Below are 21,114 nucleotides of genomic sequence, written 5' to 3'. Positions count from 1 at the left end.
TTCCATTGTAAGTCGCTTTGGATAAAAGCGTCTGCTAAATGACATGTAATAATGTAATGTCATTTTTCTGTGGGGAGAGTGAGACAAAGTCCGCATTTAACAATACCGTACAGAAGGGTCGTTGCTGTGCCCTATGACATGTTTAAAGATTATTTCAATGGGATTATTTCACACTGACCGTTGTAACATCTCATCATAAGTAAAAGTAAAAAGCAGGAATTAAAAAAAGAAAGTCCTCTGTTGTCACTGGGCTGGAATGCTGCCATAACAATCATAAAAGACTGGAGAAAATTAAAATAACCTTGCTGACTGCACTGGCTTTTGTTTTTTTTTTATTTTGTTGTGTGAGACTGTATGATCTTTTTCTCACTGTTTATTCTCATAATAAGGTACTAGACATGACTGAGAAGAGGCAGCTGCCTAAATAGGAGAAGCTGTTTTGTTGTGACTCTGTGTCCGTCACCCACATCATCAAGAAAGTTCTACTGAGCCAATCCTAACAACAGTTAAGTACAAACTCTGCACTGCCATCCAGCAGAGACTAGTCATTGTACAAATCAACAGTTTGACTTCAAAGAGGTGATGAATAACCCACCTCTTCAACTATAAGTGGATCTGAAGACCTCAGGAAAATGGGAGAACTAGATACTATATATACAAATATATCTACAGCACTACATTATGTGTGATTGTATGAGTCAAAATCCATAAGATAAATACAATCCTCTTTTTTTATGGTGAATCACATAAACTGAAATATTTGTACTACAGAAGAAAGTCATAAAACTCATTAATTGGAAACAATACAGGGATCCAACAAATCCCCCATGTGTCAAATAGAGATTGTTAAATTGTGATGATGTGGTTATTCTGCAAATAATGTATAAGGCACACACGAGAAAATTCTTTCAAGCGACTTACAGAAAGAATTTGAAAAAAGAGAGAAGTGTTTACGAGCTGAAGGGAACACATCTTTAAAAAACAATCTGATTGAGATTAGGATCAAAGGAATCACAATCTATTACAATATTAAAAAAGTAATTAATAGTCACATCTTGAAAAAATATCAAGTAATTTAGCCATATTTTGCTTATAATTCCATATTATTATATTATTATTTTTCTTCTCTCTCTTTAATTTTTTCATTATTTTCGTTAAAAAGATTAACATTTTTAATTCAAGAAATAAACTTCACAAAAAAACCCTTCTTGTATTTACGATAATTACAATATTCCTAAAAATACCACAAATAACTGACAAATGTTCAATTTGTAATATCAACAGCCTGGGAACCAATCTGATGCACGATTAGTTGCTATCAGCTGTCGCATTAACAGAACATTTCATATAATCTTATCTTTCCTCCTTTTTTCCATAGCAGGTGTTTGTAAACAGTCATCCTCAGATCCTCTCACCCTTTCACCTTCCCTCTCTCTCTCTGGTTGTCCTCTGTGAAGCTGTGAAGGCCAGAGGCGACTCCTCCTGCCTCTGGCCACAACCTGAGGAACAGCTGCAATGTAAAACCTGCTAAATAAAGCCAGTCTCCACGAGTCTCACACATGCGTTATTCTAATCAAAGCCTATTAGATCTTCCAGATACTTTAGACATATGGGTCTCTGTATACTCCTGCCTTCCCCATCTGTTTCTCCTTTTTTTCCAGATTTTCTTTGCTCTTCATCATCAGTGGATCCCTCACTCTCACAGCTGCCTCGATCAGACACAGGCATTCATTTCTAACAATGTATTCTGAAGTTTCACATGCAGTCAAACTGGGAACACCATGTAACAAGTACACTGGGTAGAATAAAATGTACACATATGTTACTGTATTCAAATGGAAAGTGGAAAAAAAAAAGACTGCGATATGCACACAAACTATAACTCATCATATTCTGTCCATATTGCATGTATTTCATGGGTGCTCACCGGTAATATATATATATATATATATATATATATATATATATATATATACATATATATATACAGTAAGTGTAAGGGTGTCCGTGTTGTATCTGCATGAAGATTTGGGTGCCGATAAGCAATCAGTTATTGCAGTAGATGGTGGTGAAATAAATATTGAAAAATGACATTCATGCATTTCCAAAGTGGCACACTGTACATACGCTGCTTTAGACCGAAGAGAAACATAGATCACAGATTAACCCTCGTGAATGAAAAGCAAATATTTGAGTGTTTGTGGACCGTGAGCTTTTAGGTTTTGTAAATGAAAGCATGTCCGCGTGTATGGCGAAAGACTTCGCTGCCATATGAACATTTTAATGACTAGCCGTCTTGTAAACACAAAAAGCAAAGTGAGCAGAATGGGTGCAAAGAGTCGACGTTGCATCCTGCACAAAAATACTGCCGAAAGACACGTGTACATGCCACACACACATATCAGAAGCACAGCCCCAATAAACACGTACACCGTGATCGTGGGTTGACTCGTACATGGCTAGAATGTTAATAGAGCTAATGAGATCAGAATAAGCAATGGTTCTGATATGTCTTCACCAACTTTACTATTGTGACAGTGGACATTTATTAAGACGCTCATCTCTGTCTCTCTCTGTCTCTCTCGTGTACTTTGTGAACATATGCTCAAGGGCACACGCTTGCCCTTATGACATACTGTGACTACAACTGAATTCATGAGTCTCACATCATATTAATGAAAAAAAAAAAGCTTCAAGGCAAATGTTATCTTGACATTTAACACCAGCAAACGTTTAAATTAGCAATAGTTCTCTTACAAGAATGTTCATGTGACAAGCAAAACATTATGTCTGTCCCTGCTCCAGTAACCTTATGTGCAGGTTGTATGTCTTTAGAAGAAAGCAGGTTACTTTTTAAGCTACGAGAGGAAAATATAAAGGAGGATATAGAAAGTACACTGACACTGAGTTTGCTGTACACTATATCAGTAGTATAGAGAGGCAGAAGGGTTGAGAGTGAGGTTATTAGATCTCAGGGACTTACCTGAGTTGGTGATGGTTAACAGGTCTAGATTTCGTTGTTGCTGAAAGAAAAACAAGAAGGGACAGTTAAACAAATGCAATAAATAGCCATCAATTATGAGTTCCCAGATGCATCCATCCATCCATCTTCTACCACTTTATCCTCCCCTAGAGGGTCGTGGTCCATCACAGGGCCACATATAGAGACAAACTTCTGAGATATACAACATCCCGTAATTATCATACACCTTTTAAAAATGCGTGTACAGCATAGTTACTCATTCAGCCTCCTCTCAGTGAGCTATCCATCACCTCAGACAGATAATAATGTCAGGACTAAATGAGTAACAGTAGTATAAATTAACGTGTACTATTTAAATAAAAAATAGCTTCCTGTCCCTCTGGGTTAGACATTTACAGGTTATGGTTAATGTTACGGATAATACTTTGCTTAGGCTGCGACAATGAATGGAGGTCACTGCAGTGTGCTAAGAAGTGTGTGTGTGTGCACTCATTGATTTTGATGGAATGCGTTTCAGTGAGTGCAATTTTACACTTGATGTCTCCAGCAGCTAAGAAGAGGTATGAGCTGACTACCTCGCTCTCTCTCCCTGTCACACACACACACACACAAGATCCTCATTCTACGAAACCATGGCCTTTGAGTGCGTGCATGTGCGTGCATGTGTGTGTGTGAGACAGTACTGTATGTTAGGTCACAGCAGAGCACAGTATTTTTTTTTTTAATATTCAAGCACCACACTAACCAGTTGCTAAGAGGAATAGGGAAAGAGACTCTCCACACACTTCTACATACAGTGCTGCCTGGAGTGGAGTTTCTCTCAATACTTCCACTTAAACACATACTTCAGAATTAAGCAGCGGTTTTATTCAAAGGGTGACTTATATTATACAACATGAGTGGACAAGGGTTCACTCAGAGCAGAGATGGAATACGTTTAAACACAAGTTTGCAAACACTGCAGTCACATGACTCTGATCATTGTATTATTAAAAGCAAACATGAACGTGAATAAAGAGAAGTTAAGTCCAATGTGACCCATTGAATGAATTCTCTCAACGTTAAAAGTGTGATGTAATTTAGTATAGTTTAATGAGAGATGGAAAGAGTACTGAAATACTGAAGTAAAGGTTAACGAGTTACTTTCTTTACAAGGTTGAGCTTCTTTCTTGTGTTGTGCAAAAAGGACAAGGGGACACAAATCTTACACTAATTACTTTTAATTAAAGGCAAAGCTTTACAAATTAAAGTGCTGACAAAATAAAATATGTTAACACATAATGTGTCAGTCAAAATGGGTCAAAGGTGCGCTGCAACAGTTTTTTTTTTACTCAGTAACGGATTTGATTTAAAACGTAGCGAAGAAGAATTAAACATTTTAAAAATTACTTACAAGTACACAAAAAGACTACTCAATACATGTAATTCATTGTTTTCCACCCCTGAGTTTAATACCATATATAGTATTATATAGTTTGACGGGTCGTAAAATCACAGGTGTAAATAGTCAAGTTAATGATGACTGACATGAACTGAACGGAATCCTCGTTAATGTGATCAGTAACACCTGTGCTGTCCCGTCTGAAACATGTCAAAATGGTCTCCAATCATTTGATTATTAAAATCTTAAAGGGGCAACAGATAGATGATGAGTGCATGTTATTCTTGTCGTTGTTTTGTGTATCAATGACTGCCGTTCCTTTATGCCGTAAACTGCGTTGTCTGCACTACCGTCCCAGTGACAGAGAGAATAACATAATAAGCTCACAGTGGATCAATATAAACTTGGTTGGTGTCTTTTTTTTTATTGCCATCACACTGTGCAGTCTGTTTAAACATGATAGAGACAGGTTCAAGACTATAAGCTGTCTGTTCAAGTTTCAAATAAGAAAGAACATTTGAAGTATTGAAGTATTAGTACAATATAGTACGTCAAAGGTTGAGTGTGTAGCATTTAGGAGGGTTTGTGTGTCATTTCTGTCAAATGAGAACCTTTTCTTTGTAATTTAGCTGAGAACATACATTTCATTTGAAGTGAAAGCTTACTATATGAAAAACAACATTATTTCTTTTTCTGTACGCCAAGGAGTAATTTGTTTGTCACAGTTTATATAGTTCTTATTCTAACACGCTTGCACCTTTAAAATGAAGGAGACCAAACCTGCTGGTTTCAGAAAAAAATGCTCTGCTCTGATTCTGACGTGAGAAAAGTGTTGAGAGGAGGGGTTTATGAGGCTATTCATAGCTTAGCCAGCTGATGATATTAATCGTATGTGTCACAGTGTGTGTATCAGTGATGTTTTATTCATGAAGCAACCAACTTTCACAATTTCATTTTGATTATAAGTGTAGTGTACACTTAGGTATTACAGCACATTGTTATTTAGGACTTAAACATAATATGTGCTCGTACAATAAGGAATGAAGGTACAGCCTAATACGACAAACACCATGTTGTTTATAGTGCAAATTATAATAGTGGGTTAATGAGAAAGATATGGGAGTGGTGAAAATTCTCAGTGTGAAAACCTCCTGAGGAGAGAAGGTCATTCCAGCATAGAGGAGCCATAAAACAGAAAAGTAGTCTTAGAATACAGATGCTCCACGGGTATACATGTATTTTTTTGGGCTGGAGCCAGTGTGCTTTAATACTAGATTTATTTTCTTATTTAGCCTAGAGTATAAACACTCGGGTCCCCATATACAGAGCACTGTATGGACTAGATGAGAACATGAGTCTCTGGTTCACCGTGTTGTGTTACGGACGCTGAAGTGGGAGACGATGTAAGCAGCAGAGGTCAGTGTGACAACAGGAGACGGATCACACACACTGACTCTACACAGACACACACAGACACACGCTGTAACTACCACCTTTGTAGCCAGCTGACTCGCTACAGTCAGTCAGATATCGCGCCACAGCATGGATTACTAACAGCAGAGGAACGTTAACACTTCTTCTTCTCGCTGCTGCAAAATGGAGCTCTATAACTATCACATCCTCATATTTTTATACACTGTAAAACCAAAAAATCTCATGATAATAATAATTATAATAATTCCTCAGTTGTAATGAACATGAGAATGAGAGTGTACACCATAAACATAAACACAAAATGAAACTAAACAAAAGTAGAAACAAATACAAATGTGCTGTGCCCAAATTGTCCTGCAACGATATCAGAAGAGGCATTAATGAAATTATCACTTGAATCATGTGGCACCCTCTACTGGCACTACTGATTTCTGCAAGTGAAACTATGGTACATTGAATATTATCTGCATAACTTCAAAACGACTTCTTATTTAGGATTGTGTCATAAATATGAATGATTGCACATGTACAGAACCAGGAAAAGACACATTGTACTGTATGTTCACAAAATATTGTGAATAAAAGAGCTTCTAAACCTAACAGCATTTTAAAAAAAAGTATTGTGCACACAAAGTGCACAAAGAGTACTGTTCAGTCTGCCAGTACTTTTTATGAATCTGTAGTCGAGAATTACATCACACTACCACTGCTCTACCTTCTGCTGCTTTTGTTAGTCTTTAGCATGGATAAGGTGCTTAGTGTTTTTCAGGAGGGACACAGAGACACTCACAAAGAAGTAGAGAGGGGGATCTGACACACAGAGAATTACATTAGCAAAAGCATGTCAGGCCAGAAAATAGGATTGAATTACTCTTTATCAAACATGGCCAAGAGCTGGGCATCACACTCTGGTTGTTGAAGTCAGCTCAGCATCAGAGAGGCCACTGCCCTCTCATTGCCATAGTGACGACAGCTTAAACCAGCTGCAGAGGCAATTTTTTTTTTTTATTAAAACGAGAGACAATACAATGAATGTCCAAATACCACAGAAATTACAAATCAACTATTCTGTCGGGCCTTATGCAGAACTTTGGTGAAGTTAAAGCGTTAGTTGCACATGAACTGTGTGGCACAAGTCCAAAGATATTTACCACAGGTGAGTCCAGACTGGACCTGCCAGTTCTGGTGTTAGCAGGTCAAAAAACGAGTAAGCAGACGGGAACCAAAGGTGACGGCGACTCCAGCTGTCACAGTCATCTTGCCAGCCAGCACAGACTCTGGGGCCCCATGGCTAGAAGAGGGTAAACAATACTGATATAGACGATGGGACTGGAGTCCTGACGTGTTTCAAGGCAGTGGACATCCATAATGTTGTATTATTTCCCTCCCTATTCTGACTAAAAGACAAACTCAGCTAAGTTTTTCTCAAACCACCTTGTTGTTTGTAGTTCTCGTTTCTGAATAGTATAGGTTCTTTGTTAATTTAATGAGCTGTTATCATTGTCGACCATCACCACCCCCCTAAACAAATCTATAATTTTCTAATCAGTATAAATAGTCATTAACAAAACAAATCAGCATTCTAAATAGCAGCAGGCTGTGCTACCATCGTAGTTTGGGAGGAAAAGGATAATGGGGTGGTGGATGTTTGGGTCGGGGTTGAAATGGAACAGCAGTAGAAAAACCATTAATGTACTAAACCCCTACTTTATGACTAAATTAAATATTCATGCACCATCTACCCAAAACCCATTTGCCAACAATTCCTCCAAAATTTACTTTTCATATTTGCTGATTGTTATCACACAGAATAGAGGGAATGAGGAAATAGACGGATAGAAGAGGCAGAGGAGGGGAGTGGGTGGCCGCTAACTAAATCCAACCATTATTTGGTAGCTGATTTGAAATTAATTTTAAGTCAATATGGCTAAATTACAATGCTGCCGCCCAATTTACATTTTCCACTTTTTAAAGTGGAAAATTGACATAGCTGTGGGATAAAATGTGAACTTTTTATCATGTGGGGATGTTTATTTCCAATTTCCGTCTTTTAATAATGACTTTCACCAGAGTCTAGCTCCAAATATTTAAATATTAACTTAACTTCTACCATTGTTTTTAGTCTCCAACTGCTTCTGAGGAAAATACCTGGCTAGTCAGTGTGTCTGCCTGCCGTTCGGTGCTCAACAGATGACTTAACATATTGAGCTTTTAGTGGTTTGTACAGAATATTGTGCTGATGAGAGCAGTGAGAGTGAACCTGACAACAAATACAACAAATAGCTGAAAGATGGCTTTTTACAGCCTGTATAGTTACATCTAAGAGTCAGACGACCTCTGCTAGCTGCATGAAAGGTGAGAGGACAGAAGTTTGGTGAGGTACAGAGCAGCCTAGGTTACATCGGGGCTGGCAGGAATTTATTGTTCGACAAAACAACAAAACTTATTTATACTCACATACAAATGATTGTTCCACAACCACTGACTTTTCTTATTGTAACAGGTTCTCTAACTTGAAAGACAATCCGCTCCTGAGACTTAGCAAGTAGTTTCGAGCCCAACACCCAAAGATGTGACTGTTACACCTCCCTAACTTCTAACTTCTCTACAAATGAGCCCTTTAACGTTCAACAAATCATATGATTCCTTGCTAACACGAATAAATTTAACAGCCCCATTAGGGAATAAGCAATGTCCAGTAAGGCATTTTGTCTAAACTGCAGTGTGTACATTTAGGTGATCGTGTGAGTGTCCGTGAACAGAAATGTTTGGAACATTTATCCCATTTCATGTTTTCGCAATTATCTCGCTTAACTTGTGCAACATTGCTGTGTGCAGCTCAGGAACGTCTCCGGGGTGCTACAAGATCCAAACACCACTCCACTGACAAACACAGAGAGTTGTGTGGAGCTGAACTCAATAGATAGACCCTTTAACACCTAACCTTCAAAATGTCTACCTGGACTTTTCTTTTTGGCTTATTTTAACCATAAAAGGACCAGAGAATGTCCTGTAACTAAGTGCCTTTGCCCATTTTTCCAGAATAACTTCAAATATCTGGCAGTTTACAATTAACTGCATGTTAAAATTACTGTTTTTACAATTTAAAATGAAGGAAAAACACTGCTGTAAATTCTTCCCACTCTCTCCTGTCCGGCAAAAAAGACGCGGATTCTCTGGCTTCCTGAAACAGCACACGTGAAATTATCGTAATATCCAATCATTTTGTCCTTGCTTGTTGCTTGTTTTGAAAAGGGTTAAGGACATTTGTCAATATTAAAAACATGTTTAACACAATTTTAACATTACACTACACATTACCCACAGTTAATGTGCAGGAAAAGGCATCTGCATCAGTCCCATAGCTGTGTCCAGTGACCAATGAACACACACCCGCACTAATAAACAAACAACTTCCTATCATGGATGGAGGGTTGGGAGAAAGGGGTTGATGGGGCTGATGGTGAGAGAATGGTTGCCAACAGGCTTACTCATCTCCCATCTAACTCTGATCCCCTCGTCTAATCCCGGCTGTCTACCTCATTTGAGTCACTATCTTTACCTCTACAGTGCGCGCACACACACACACACACACACACACACACACACAGAGGAGGAACTGCTTTCTCTTTGCCCATCTGCGTGTTAAACTGCATCTGAGTCATCATGCCTGAGTAACAAAGCGGGGCGGTGAGGTAAGAATGAGCTAATGGGCGATGAGCTGTTTTGGGAAATGTCAGGGCGTGGCCGTTTGAATCAACACATTTGAGTAATGTAAGAGGATTACAGGTGGCCACAATGTACGGCTTTCTTGAACTACAAAATGCAATAGTCCCAGATGAGATAATCCTAACAATACAGCAGCCTTTTAATATGTGTAAAGAAATTATCAAATCAAAAACTGGGAAAAGAGATGATACTATATCTTTAACAAAAAGTCAGGGGAAAGAAAATCAATATGGGATCATTTCAGTGGGAAAATTCCTATTGGCCAGCAGAAATGTGATCATGTCTCCATGGGCTTGAAAGTATCAGGTAACGTGTGAAGACATGAGGGGAGAGGGGATGGAGCAGACAGATGGAGAGCTGGGATTTGTTGCGTGACCAGGAGCCCTTGGTTAAAAATACAACAAACCAAATAAAAGATTTATTCCTTCTGAGAGCAGAGAGTAGCTTCTTCCTCTTGAGTGATGGGAGAGGACAGCAGTGACCACCAGCACAGGACGCACACATCCCCTTCCTGTTGCTGCCTTTATGACACAGTGCGGACTGAAGTAATCTCATAATGTGATGAGAAGCAGGTAATAAATGCTGCTGATGTTAACATGAATATGATATTCAATGTATGCATTCAAACTGTATGCATACGCTCACATAGACACACACGCACCTAGTCATTTCACTCCATGCCACTGGGTTTCTCATACCAAGAAAACATGATTTAATGCCATCTCAATTGCATTAAATATTCATGAAGACCAATTAAAAGAGAGCTAAGTATGGAGCTGGTGGTTCTCGCTGGTATGACCATGGTGCACCACTTGACTTTTTTCAAATATTCAGACTTTTATTGAAGCAGCCTGGCACCACGCTGCCAACCAGATGATAGCATAATTTCCCACATAGCACCACACTCTATGGCTCGAGTAAAGTTTACAGTAGATTTACTATGGGTGTCGAAACTCAACGAATGGGGGACAGATCTCTGGCTAAACAAAGAGAAACAAATGGAGGTGCTGGCTGTGTTAGCTCTTTGGTAATAAATAACTAGTAAGCTCTCTGTGACACCGATGGCTTTACAACAAAAAACATAAAATGCAACATTTTAAAAGCAGCCAAAACTGTGCTTGAGGGGTAACCAAACACGCGACCATCTATAAATTTGGTTTGTGCAGCAGGTTTATGCGCATTTCGACATAAACCAATTTGAAGCGGCTGTCTGCAATCAAGCACTTATGCAATAATGTGCTTTATACTTTCAAAAACAGGAACATGTACAGCAACTGACCTGTCTTAAATATTGCACTTACTATCATCCAATGTCACAGGCACTTTACTAACGGCTGTTTTTATATGTGTATTTACGCATTTACTGTATATGTATTTCCTCCTTTATGTAATGTTTTTTTTTGTGAGCTCTCTTGTCGCCATGTTTTCATTTCCATTAATGTATAATGTATAATCTATAACATCAACCTGTCGAGGCAGAAAATAGCCTCAGGCTACAACCTGGCATATTTAGATTTTAATGTTTATTAATATGCATTGTCCCTTTCCTCAAATCAATCAAACAATCAATCAATAAAAAATAGATACAGTGTGAGATACAGTGTGAGGTGGCAAAACAATTCTTAACTTCTCTTGAGCCTCACGGTGCTAAGATAACAACACAATGTCTTACAAACACACAACTACAAATCGTTGGAGGTATGAGTGCATAATTATTAACTATTGACTCTGACTTTTTAGTTTAATTAGTCAATTCTAATACTGTGTATTAGCTACTACGACATACCAATTACCACTTGACTGATTTTGACTGCTTGTCTGGCATCGAAGCCAATGCAATGTGCAGTCAAAGTGAGCTGAGCTTCTGATTTATAGAAATTGGAAATGTGAGCAGCTCCACACTATTGTCTGGTGCTTTGTGCCTCACCCTGAAGAACTTCTGAGTTATGAAACATGAAAACATGAGAATGACACAGAGAAAAGCTTAGGACAGGTTAAGTATTGTCGAACGCGCTCAATTATAAACACAAAACTGCTGTGAAATTCAAGAAGGTGTCACCGTGTATGACATTAACTGTGTTAGATTAGTGCGGCATTATACAACAGTATGATGACCATGACACAGCAGCATCAAACCTGAGTCATAATTCATGCTGTGGACAAGCTGCTGCTCACAGCCTGACAAGCTAACTATATCAAATCAGCCCTCAGCATTCATGGAGAACAGGGTGCCTCTCACAGCAAAATCTAAAGTCATGGCTGAGTTTGTGGACGTCTGCTGCTCTGACCTCCAGTAACTGTGGTGCTGTCCATGGTGCTGAAGCAGCAGATGGATTTGCAGGCTGTGCCCTTTTCTCTCAGTCACTTTAGTATTTGCAAAACTATAAATATGAAATTCTATGCCATACTTTGTAACAAAATATTTTTCGCTGAGACATTAGAAGTGGAGCAGGTAATGTGAGAAAAGCTGCACTGACCGCAGTGCGCTTAGAGCGGTATATAATTACACAGTTACACACACATTATAATTTAAGGTCATGGCATTAAAAGAAAAAAAATGGCCCTACTATTGTGAGAAACAATTTGTATAATCTAAGCTGAAAAAAGGACAAAAGGGGAGTGAGGAAATTCAGTTCAATAATTCAATTAAAAACAACTTCAGTTGTCTGCAGGGGGGCAACTCAAGGGCTCATCGAGCACACATTTGAACACAATTAAGAAAAAACAAAAACAGAAAAAAGCAATTTACAAATTAAAGTGGTGTGTGCACATTTAAATAGATACATGTAAATGTAGAATTTAACTTACACCTATGGTTTTAAAGTGTCATTCAACGGAGTTTGCAGGTCTGAAGGTCAATTATAGCATATTTCTGTGGACTGAATGGCCTTAAAGTTGGAGGTAATAAAAATTGTAACCCATGACTGATTAGCAGACATTCTTCAAATACTCAGTCCAGCTCCCTGGTCAATCTGAACAACTGGACAGTTGTCAAAAGCACAAACTGTGCCAGAAACATTAAGAAACCAGCATCACTTATGGGGAGAGTTTGTATTTTGCTAGAGAAATGATTTTTTCTGTTCGTCGTATTTATCAACTATGATATATAATAATGTGTGTATTGTTTGTGTGTGTGAGTGAGAGGCACAGGGGACATGAGTGCATGAACAGGTAACCTCAGAGCTTCCTAAGCGTATCCTCTGTGACCTGGCAAAGAATCAATGATGGCATCTTGACACTGGGGCAACGGGGACCAATCAATGACCTGAGGACGGCCGTAGCTAACTTGAAACCTGAACACACAATCCAGAGGAACTTTGTCCTAACATCATCTCCCCAAAGGTCTGGGATTGACCCCTGCCTGATGGAGTGCAGGTGTAGTGACCTGGTATTTACCAGAGAAAGCTGAATAAACGCCAGCCTTGTGGCAAACACACAGGCAAGAAAACCCCTGCAGCATCACTGAGCAGAGATCAAGCTTTGGCTGTTTCAACATGACCAGGATGGGAACATTACTCTTTAAATCATATTATAGTCGACATGTCTTTTTGTCTGGACTGGATTACTTTTTATTATTCTACAAGGCAGTGCTCACTTTCTTTAGGATTGCTCTTTTATTCCAAAAGGGTCTGCTGTGTAGTTAATGTGAAAAAAGCAATTCCTGTGAAATTAATTAATGTAACTGCACTGTCAGTATGAATGAATGCGTTGTGATCCAGGTGGTGGAGCCAAATTTAAAAAAAAGAGATGGAAGCCACAGTGTTCGTCATCAACCAGTAAAAGAAAGCAGTATTTTCCATTACATTACAGTTTGAGGCCTCTTCTGCTGTTTATTATCTTTAGGAAATACTTCAATATACCACCAGTAGAGTGGAAAATCCTCTTTATATTTCAGGTTTTTATATTTCCATCACTTTCTGTTAGGGGGCCTTAAATTAACTGTGAGAGATTGAAAATGAAAATGAAATTCCTCCATATGGGACTTCGACTTCTTGTCGGAGAATTTAAGAAACTTTTTTATGGAAAGTTTTTTTTTTTTCTTTTAAGCTTAAACTTAAACTCGTGCTTCAGTTCAGTAGGAAACTGGAATACTGACTTGCCAATCTCCCAGTCTTCAAAACAACCCTACTGGAGTATCGGCTGACAATACGCGAGGTTGAAAAGTTCACCTATTTCTCCTCGGGGCCTAATTGGAGCTGAAGGTCAGGAGACGTGTATGTTCCTATTGGTTTATTGTCTTTATGGATCTGACAAGACTGGTGTGTAGGCTGTGAAAGAATTCTCCTCTCTTGTGTTTTGCTGCCATTTCCCATTTCAAAACCTGTTATATTTATTTCTTTCCTGATATCCTCCAAAACAAATTCAAATGTCTGTTATCTTCAAGTAACCAGACAGTGGGAGACATTTTAGAAAAGAAATTAAACAAAATGCTGTGTGACTAAAGCGTTTTCCCCAGCACAACTTTTCCACTTAGCTGAGTTCAATCAGGTATCGGGATGAAGTGCTGAATAGTTCTTTAAAGCTGAAGCAGACTGCACTGCTGTGTTACTGGTAATTAAGCCGGACAATAATTAGCTGCTCATAGAGGCGAGAGAAAGGGAGCTGGAAAAAAAGAGTTTGACGAATGCAGTAAAATATGAATCCAATCAACAAAAAAAAAACTTCACACACGCACCCACACACCTACAATCAAACTGTGCTCACTGCAGCCAACACCCTCTCCAGATGTTGAGTGTGTGGACCAGATGGATGCGCTGTTTGGTGTCTGCTAACCTCTAATCACAGAACAGAAAGATGAAGTGAGAAAAAGAGGAGAGGAGGGGAAACATCACAACAAAGTGGTTAATGGAAAGGCAAAAGAAAAAGCAGACGGATGTTCACATGGTAAGTTCATTTAAAGAGGACAAACTCGCAAAAAGAGAGCAGTGCTAAGCGTGTCAGTGTTATGTGGTGTGTCTTCTCTCTTTTTCTCCTCCTCTCACTGTCACTAAAGGGTCAACTTGATACCACTGCTATAAAAATGCATTTGAAATGCGAGCTAAATGAGCAGTACCTGACTTACAGTAAGTTTCATTTATTTGCGTGAAGCGAATGTGTTTGTTTGCAAATGGGTCTGGTCAAGAGGTTGAGTAGAGCTGTTGTGGAGCACGCGTCTCATCTTCATGTCTATAATTGTCTGTGTAGACACTGAACAGGACAGCAAACAATCTGTTTGTACAGATGGACAAAAAAACTGGCAGGTCAATGGTACAAGTAGGTACGAAATAAAAGCAGAAGATGGATACCTCATATTTTATGGTATTGTTTCATTATGTTTTTGTTTTTTTTAATCTGGCTATCTTTTGCTGTGTTGCTGTGTGTTGACTTTGTCTTTTGTTATTTACACCATGCTGCTCTTGATTGGATTGAACTAAATTGAATATAAAATGTTTTGCTTGATAAAGTAAAGTCCGATCACTTTAACTCAGGCCATAGTTTGATAAGGTGAGTCACAAAAGATAACCTAATCAATATTTATTTCTTTTAAATTCTACTAATGCAATAGCTTAATGCTTCTTAATACTGTCTCTTTTAATTTGGATACACCCTGATAACTGTAACCTGTGGCCTGTATCATGATGAGATGACTAAATCATTTAAAAGATATCATTTCAGGGCAAAACCCCATTTATTCCTCTGTATAGATGCATGTGAGTATAAACATAGATGACTTTTGGAAATTAAAGTGACGACTAACCGCCAGCCACTAGCGTACTAGCTGTGTCTTTGTCAGCTTCTGAGATTTGCACTCAAAATCATGCTCTCTGCAAAGAGCAGGCATGCAGGCTTTTGGACAAAAAATAAAAACTCTGGACATTCGGCAGCATAGGCGTTTCCTTTTAATGGACACCACAAATGGACACAACGTAGTGGTGTTAAGGTTGAGCAGTGTGATCACTGGATTGCAGGCTAAATGGCAAATGGCACCCTGCAATTCCTGTTTTTTTTTCAGAACAATCCAACAGTGTCACTGCCATGTGCACACACACCCCCATGCCATGTGGAGAAAGAGAAGAAAGCCATGGACCGGGTCATCATGGTGCACTTGTACTAGTACACAGTTAAAGTCTTCTCCTGCTTCAGCCCATCTGCTAAAATGTTGGAAATGCTGTGCGTCCAGAAATAGTCTTCTGCATATCCTGGTTGTAACAAGTGCTAATTTGAGCTCCTCTGACCTTTTTTTATCATTTCAAATAAGTCAGAACATTTTCCTCTGACCTCTGGCATCAATACAGATATTTTCTTTCTTGTATTGGACCGTTCTCAGAAAACTCCCAGTAAAAGTCCCAGGAGATCAGCAGTTTCTGAAATACTCACACCAGCCTGTCTGGTACCAAACACCATGCCATGATCAAAGACACTTATATCCCTATTCTGAGGCTCAGTTTTAACTTCAGCAAGACTACATAATGCATTGAGCTGCTGCCAAGGGATTAGCTTTATCAGTAAAGTCTTCTTCTTCTTCCTTCAGGGGTTGCCACAGTGGATCATCTGCCTCCATCTCTCTCTATCCCTTGTGTCTTCCTCTGTTACACAGCTGTATCAGTAAAGTATTTGTGTTAAAAAACAGATGTGCCTAATAAAGTGGCCGGTGAGTGTATTTTCCACTTCCACTTCCTGTCTCTCTGTGGATTTACCACCTGCTAAGATTGTTTTAAGATTTGAGGTGTTCTCAGCACGTGCAGTACCATTTCTTATTGTGACTGATCCTTGTTGCACCTATGCCAACCTTGGCCAGGCCTCTCTTCACCCTCCATCTTGCGAGGCCTGATTTCCGTTCTGTTGCAGGTACAGATCTGACTGTCCTGGCACCTCAGACAAGGTCTCCCCCCTTCTCAAGATTTTTTTTTCTCCCTCGAGACAAAACAAATAAGAAAACAGTCATTTGCCGCATCTGTAATCACCTTAGCCATATCCGTTGGAACTGAGGGCTTTTAATTTGCCGTGCTTTTAATTTGTTTTCACAGCAGTTTCGAACAAATTGAATTTGTTAATTAAAGCGGCAAAATGAAATGCTGAGCATTATTGACGAGATGCTAATTGGGTTAGTGTGGAAATTGGAAGAGGGGGTGAAGTGGTGTTGGTGAGGGGCTAACGAGAGAGTTGAGAGAAGGATATTTTGGGGTATCAATAGTCAAAGAAGAAAACACAATACAGAACAGCACACGATATGCCACCTGCCAAGATGCTCTATGGTGGCTGTCTTAGGATTTCTGTGCATGTGCGCTGGGTGTGTGTGTGTGTGTGTGTGTGTGTGTGTGTGATACATCTTTCCAGGCCTTGGCAGTCATACACAAGACGACAGACAGCTGATTTCTTTCCAACACAAATCAACACAAACCCTGCATAGACACACATGAAAGGAACCACAATGGCACGAAAAGGCAGAACCTCACACAAACACAGAGTAGCATCTGCTTTATTCCATTAAGAGTCTTAAAAATCCTGTCCAGGATGAACACGGCCGCTAGCCCAGTGCCCGATTATGATAAACAGTAGAGAAACCAGAAACTAGTTGGAGACTTTAGAATGCATTATTATATAATATATTTTACATGCAATACTAGTTATGAAACACTGGATCTATGTGAAATTGTACAGCGGTTATTTTGCTTTTTCATCAGCTATAGTACCTAGTAACGGGTACCGGGTACCTGGTACTTTTTTAGTGCCTGCTCAGACGAGGTTCCCGTCACAGGGACAAGAATCAAACTGAACAATGCTGAACTGTAGATCAGTTAAAAAGACGTAACAATCCTGAAACATGGGCTAATCTCCAACATTTAGCAAGGAAATGTTTAAAATCTCATCACCAGACAAAGGAGTCTGGTGTATTTAGCGACAGTACTGCTGAACGCCTGTGATCACGGGCGATGAGCCGCATCACCAACCCTGCCACTGTATTTTCAGTTCTGTGTCAGATGGAGTCTGCGCTCCAGTCATGCAGGAAGTACTGAACTAATCTTTCTAATTAACTGATTCTAATGATTCAGTTACACTGAAAACAACTGCTTTACAAGTCACTAGTCACTGATTTGTATAAAACAAAGTCACCGCAGTTTCATGTAGCCGTGCTGTGAGGACTCCGCCCACATTGAGGAGGTACTATATTGTAATGAAAACCAACCAAACCACGTAGAGGCTTTAGTGGTACAAGCTTTCATCAACCTTTTATCCAACCAGTGCAAGGCTCATTGTCACAGACTCATCTTGAGCTGCAACTCATCATCATCCTGACAACATCATCCTGAAGTTTGCTGACGACACTGCAGTGATAGGATGCATCACTGAGGCGGACGAAGCGGCCTACAGGACGGAGGTGGACAGTCTGGTTTCTTGGTGCGAGGACAACAACCTCACCCTAAACACAGACAAGACGAAGGAGATGATAGTGGACATGAGGAAGGAGAGGAGACCTCACCAACCACTGTTTATCCGGGATCTTGAAGTGGAGCGGGTGAGCAGCTTTAAGTACCTCGGGGTCCACATCACTGAGGACTTCACATGGACCACCAACACAACACAGCTGCTCAAGAAAGCACAGCAACGGTTGTATTTTCTGAGGAGGCTGAGGAAGTTTGGCATGTCGACAAAGATCCTCAGCAACTTCTACAGCTGTGTTGTGGAGAGCAGTCTGACCAACTGCATCAGCGCGTGGTACGGCAGCACTACAGCCATGGACCGCAAACGCCTGCAGAGAGTGGTAAAGACAGCTGAGAGGATCACCAGGTCCCCACTGCCCTCACTGCACAGCATCTACCACCGCAGAGTCCACAGGAGAGCTGCCACCATCATCAAAGACAGCACCCACCCACAACATGGACTGTTTACACTCCTGCCCTCAGGACGGAGGTACAGTGCCAAAAGAGTGCCAAATGCAGGACAACCCGTCTAAAGAACTCTTTTTACCCCACTGCCATCAGAATCCTCAACAGCTGAACAGGACTAACATCCTGTCACCTGGTTACACTGTCACTTTAATCTGTTACCGTCACTTTAAAACCTGAAACATGTCACTTTAAATCTGTTAAATTGCACAACCAGTGTTCACTTTATGTACAGTTCTTATTTCTTGTTTATATGCATATGTTTACACTTATTTTATGCATACATGTTATGTTAGTTTTTTTTGTAATATTCTTATTCCTTGTATATATGCATATGTTTACACTTATTTTATGCATATATGTTATTTTAGTTTCTTTGTAATATTTATATTTTTCTTATGTATATTTATACTTTTTTTTACAAAAGCATCTCTTTTCTACTTTATGCTGGTGTTTTTGAGTGGACAGCAAAGTAAGAATTTCATTGTACAGGGAAACGTGTTTCTTTACTGTGCATATGACAATAAACACTTTGAATTGAAAAACTCCCAGACCATGTCCCTTGCCCTGCACTTCTCCCCACTCTCCCTCCTCCCTTTACTCAGCTCTCGGCCCACTTCTTTGCATTTTACAAAATCAGGAATTTATTGGATGGAGTTAATGTATCTTATTTCCATGTGTAGTTGGGGCAGGTTTCAAAGTGGACAAAGCAAATGAGATGCCCCCCCTCCCCCTTGAAAGCAGAGCATTTCCAGACATGATGTCATGAATGGGTGAGAGGACAGTACAGCCTTTATGCTTTATCCAGACAGGTTGGATTTGATTGGGGAAGAAAAGGGTACATGTGTACTGGACAGCAGCACAAGAAATACAAGTGATCCAGACCAGTGGTGTTAATATCTCCCTATTAACACCCATATTGGTGAGCATTAATTTGAGTCTGTGTTTTGAGGGATGAGGGATTTTTTTTTTTTACATTTATTGGTCCCTGAAGGCAAAATGGTGCCCATTATTAATATCCATTCCAAATGGTATGACATTAAGTATCAAGGACAATAATCTGCAAATAAGGAGACCTATTCCAACCACTGCACTTCACAAAAGTCGATAGAAATGTGCTTTATTTATTTGTTAGTACCAATTTTAAAAAAGAATTCCATTTACCCCATCCGGTCTTTGCAATGAAGCATGCAAGCAAACATTGTTATACTGCACTAAAAGCCTTTAGAAGATCTTAAAGGACACACAATGTCAAGATGGCATTGTTGTTTTTGTAAAAAGATACTGACTGCAAACTGTTGAAAAAGTGCAGGCTTCAAAAAGATCTTTCAAGTCACGGATGTAGAGAAAATGTAGTCCTCTCTCTTGGTTTGTCTCTGTTGATTACTATATTTACCCTGTGATGCGTAATTCAATTTCTGGTCCACTTCTCTGGTTCACTTTCCTGAGTGTGGGCCCACTCACACATGTAAAGTGCAGGTAAACGAAAGGAAAGTATAAAACTCCACATCCTCACAGCGCAGAATAAAACACCACTTCTTAACCAACTTATTGACCCCTCGGAGCTCTGCTGAGCTGTTCAGCGCTAAGATCACTTGGTCTCCCTCCAGACACACTGGCCAAATGTAGTACTAATGAGGAGATTTCACCAATGTGGTTTGAGATCCTCACGGGTGAAGAACCGAGGTGACAGACTGGGAAGAAGAAAGTAACGGCAGGAGAAAGCAAACCATAAACTGAACAAAAAAAAATAAAATGAAAATGATTGGGGAACAATAAGAGAGGAATGCTGATTCGAAACAGGTAGAGGAACAGGGAGCAGGGTGAGACATGGAGCAGTAGTAATTAAAGAGGTGATTATGGCACTAATTACAGACTGAGCCACTTGTTTGATAAGGTCCCAGCCCACACCAGAAAACATTTACTGGCCTATTCTCTCTAATGTTGAGAAATACTCATTGCACACTTGTGCAAAAAGAGAGAGAAAAATGATTGCATACATGGGAGGTATTTTAGTCGCAGACCTCTAAAGGCTCTTTTTGTCCTTTAATCAACGTGCAGCTTCAGGTCCCAGCAACAAACTCTTTTTACATACAACACAAAAAGAAAGAAATCCCACAGGTCAAGTTAACTCTGCCGTTCACACAAAAACAGTATTCAAATTTTCCAAAAGAAAAGCATATGTATTGAGAATATGAGGTGTAAATTAAATAAGAAGTGCGAGTTGTGATAGCAAAATGCAAGCCGCACACACTTTTCACACCTTTCAGTTTAACAGTTTTTTTTTTTTTTATATTAATGTGGTTATAGTTCTGATCTTGACCAGTCAAACCACTTCTTTCACAAAACATCTCACCCTCAGAGGGCAAATCTAATTGTTAGTCATGGTCCCCATTATTAAATCAACCTGACAGGGACGGCATTGTTTGGCACCAGTGCATTTTATGCCGCCAATAAATATATCTACCTTGTTCATAAAACAATTTGCAGGCTCTGGTTAGTGATCATAAAAAGGATAGGTTTGGGGAAGATATGAGTGCCATTCTTTGGAATGTGTTGAGTACAGGTGTCGTCTGTGTGGAGTGCTCAGCTCTGCTCGTCTCATCAGAATACCAGAACATTCCAGTGAGGGGCTCTGAGTACCTGGTAAACCCCAGTAGATAGATAACAAAAAGCCCATTAAATAACAGACAAAGTGGCTTGTGAAGGTATGGGTGGGG

At 39.6% G+C, this 21,114-nt stretch overlaps 1 protein-coding gene across 1 annotated transcript in view; it reads right to left on the bottom strand.

Annotated features, from left to right (window-relative positions):
- agbl4 (AGBL carboxypeptidase 4) overlaps window positions 1–21,114 on the bottom strand; it is a 261,521-nt gene that overhangs the window by 91,763 nt on the left and 148,644 nt on the right. The window contains exon 6 of the mRNA XM_044043400.1: window positions 2,984–3,023. Within this exon, the coding sequence (XP_043899335.1) occupies window positions 2,984–3,023 (40 nt within the window). The remainder of the gene's footprint in view (window positions 1–2,983; window positions 3,024–21,114) is intronic.

The sequence above is a fragment of the Solea senegalensis genome, linkage group LG14 (assembly GCF_019176455.1).
Source record: "Solea senegalensis isolate Sse05_10M linkage group LG14, IFAPA_SoseM_1, whole genome shotgun sequence".
Taxonomy (NCBI): domain Eukaryota; kingdom Metazoa; phylum Chordata; class Actinopteri; order Pleuronectiformes; family Soleidae; genus Solea; species Solea senegalensis.
This window is presented reverse-complemented; position numbering and strand designations above follow the sequence as displayed.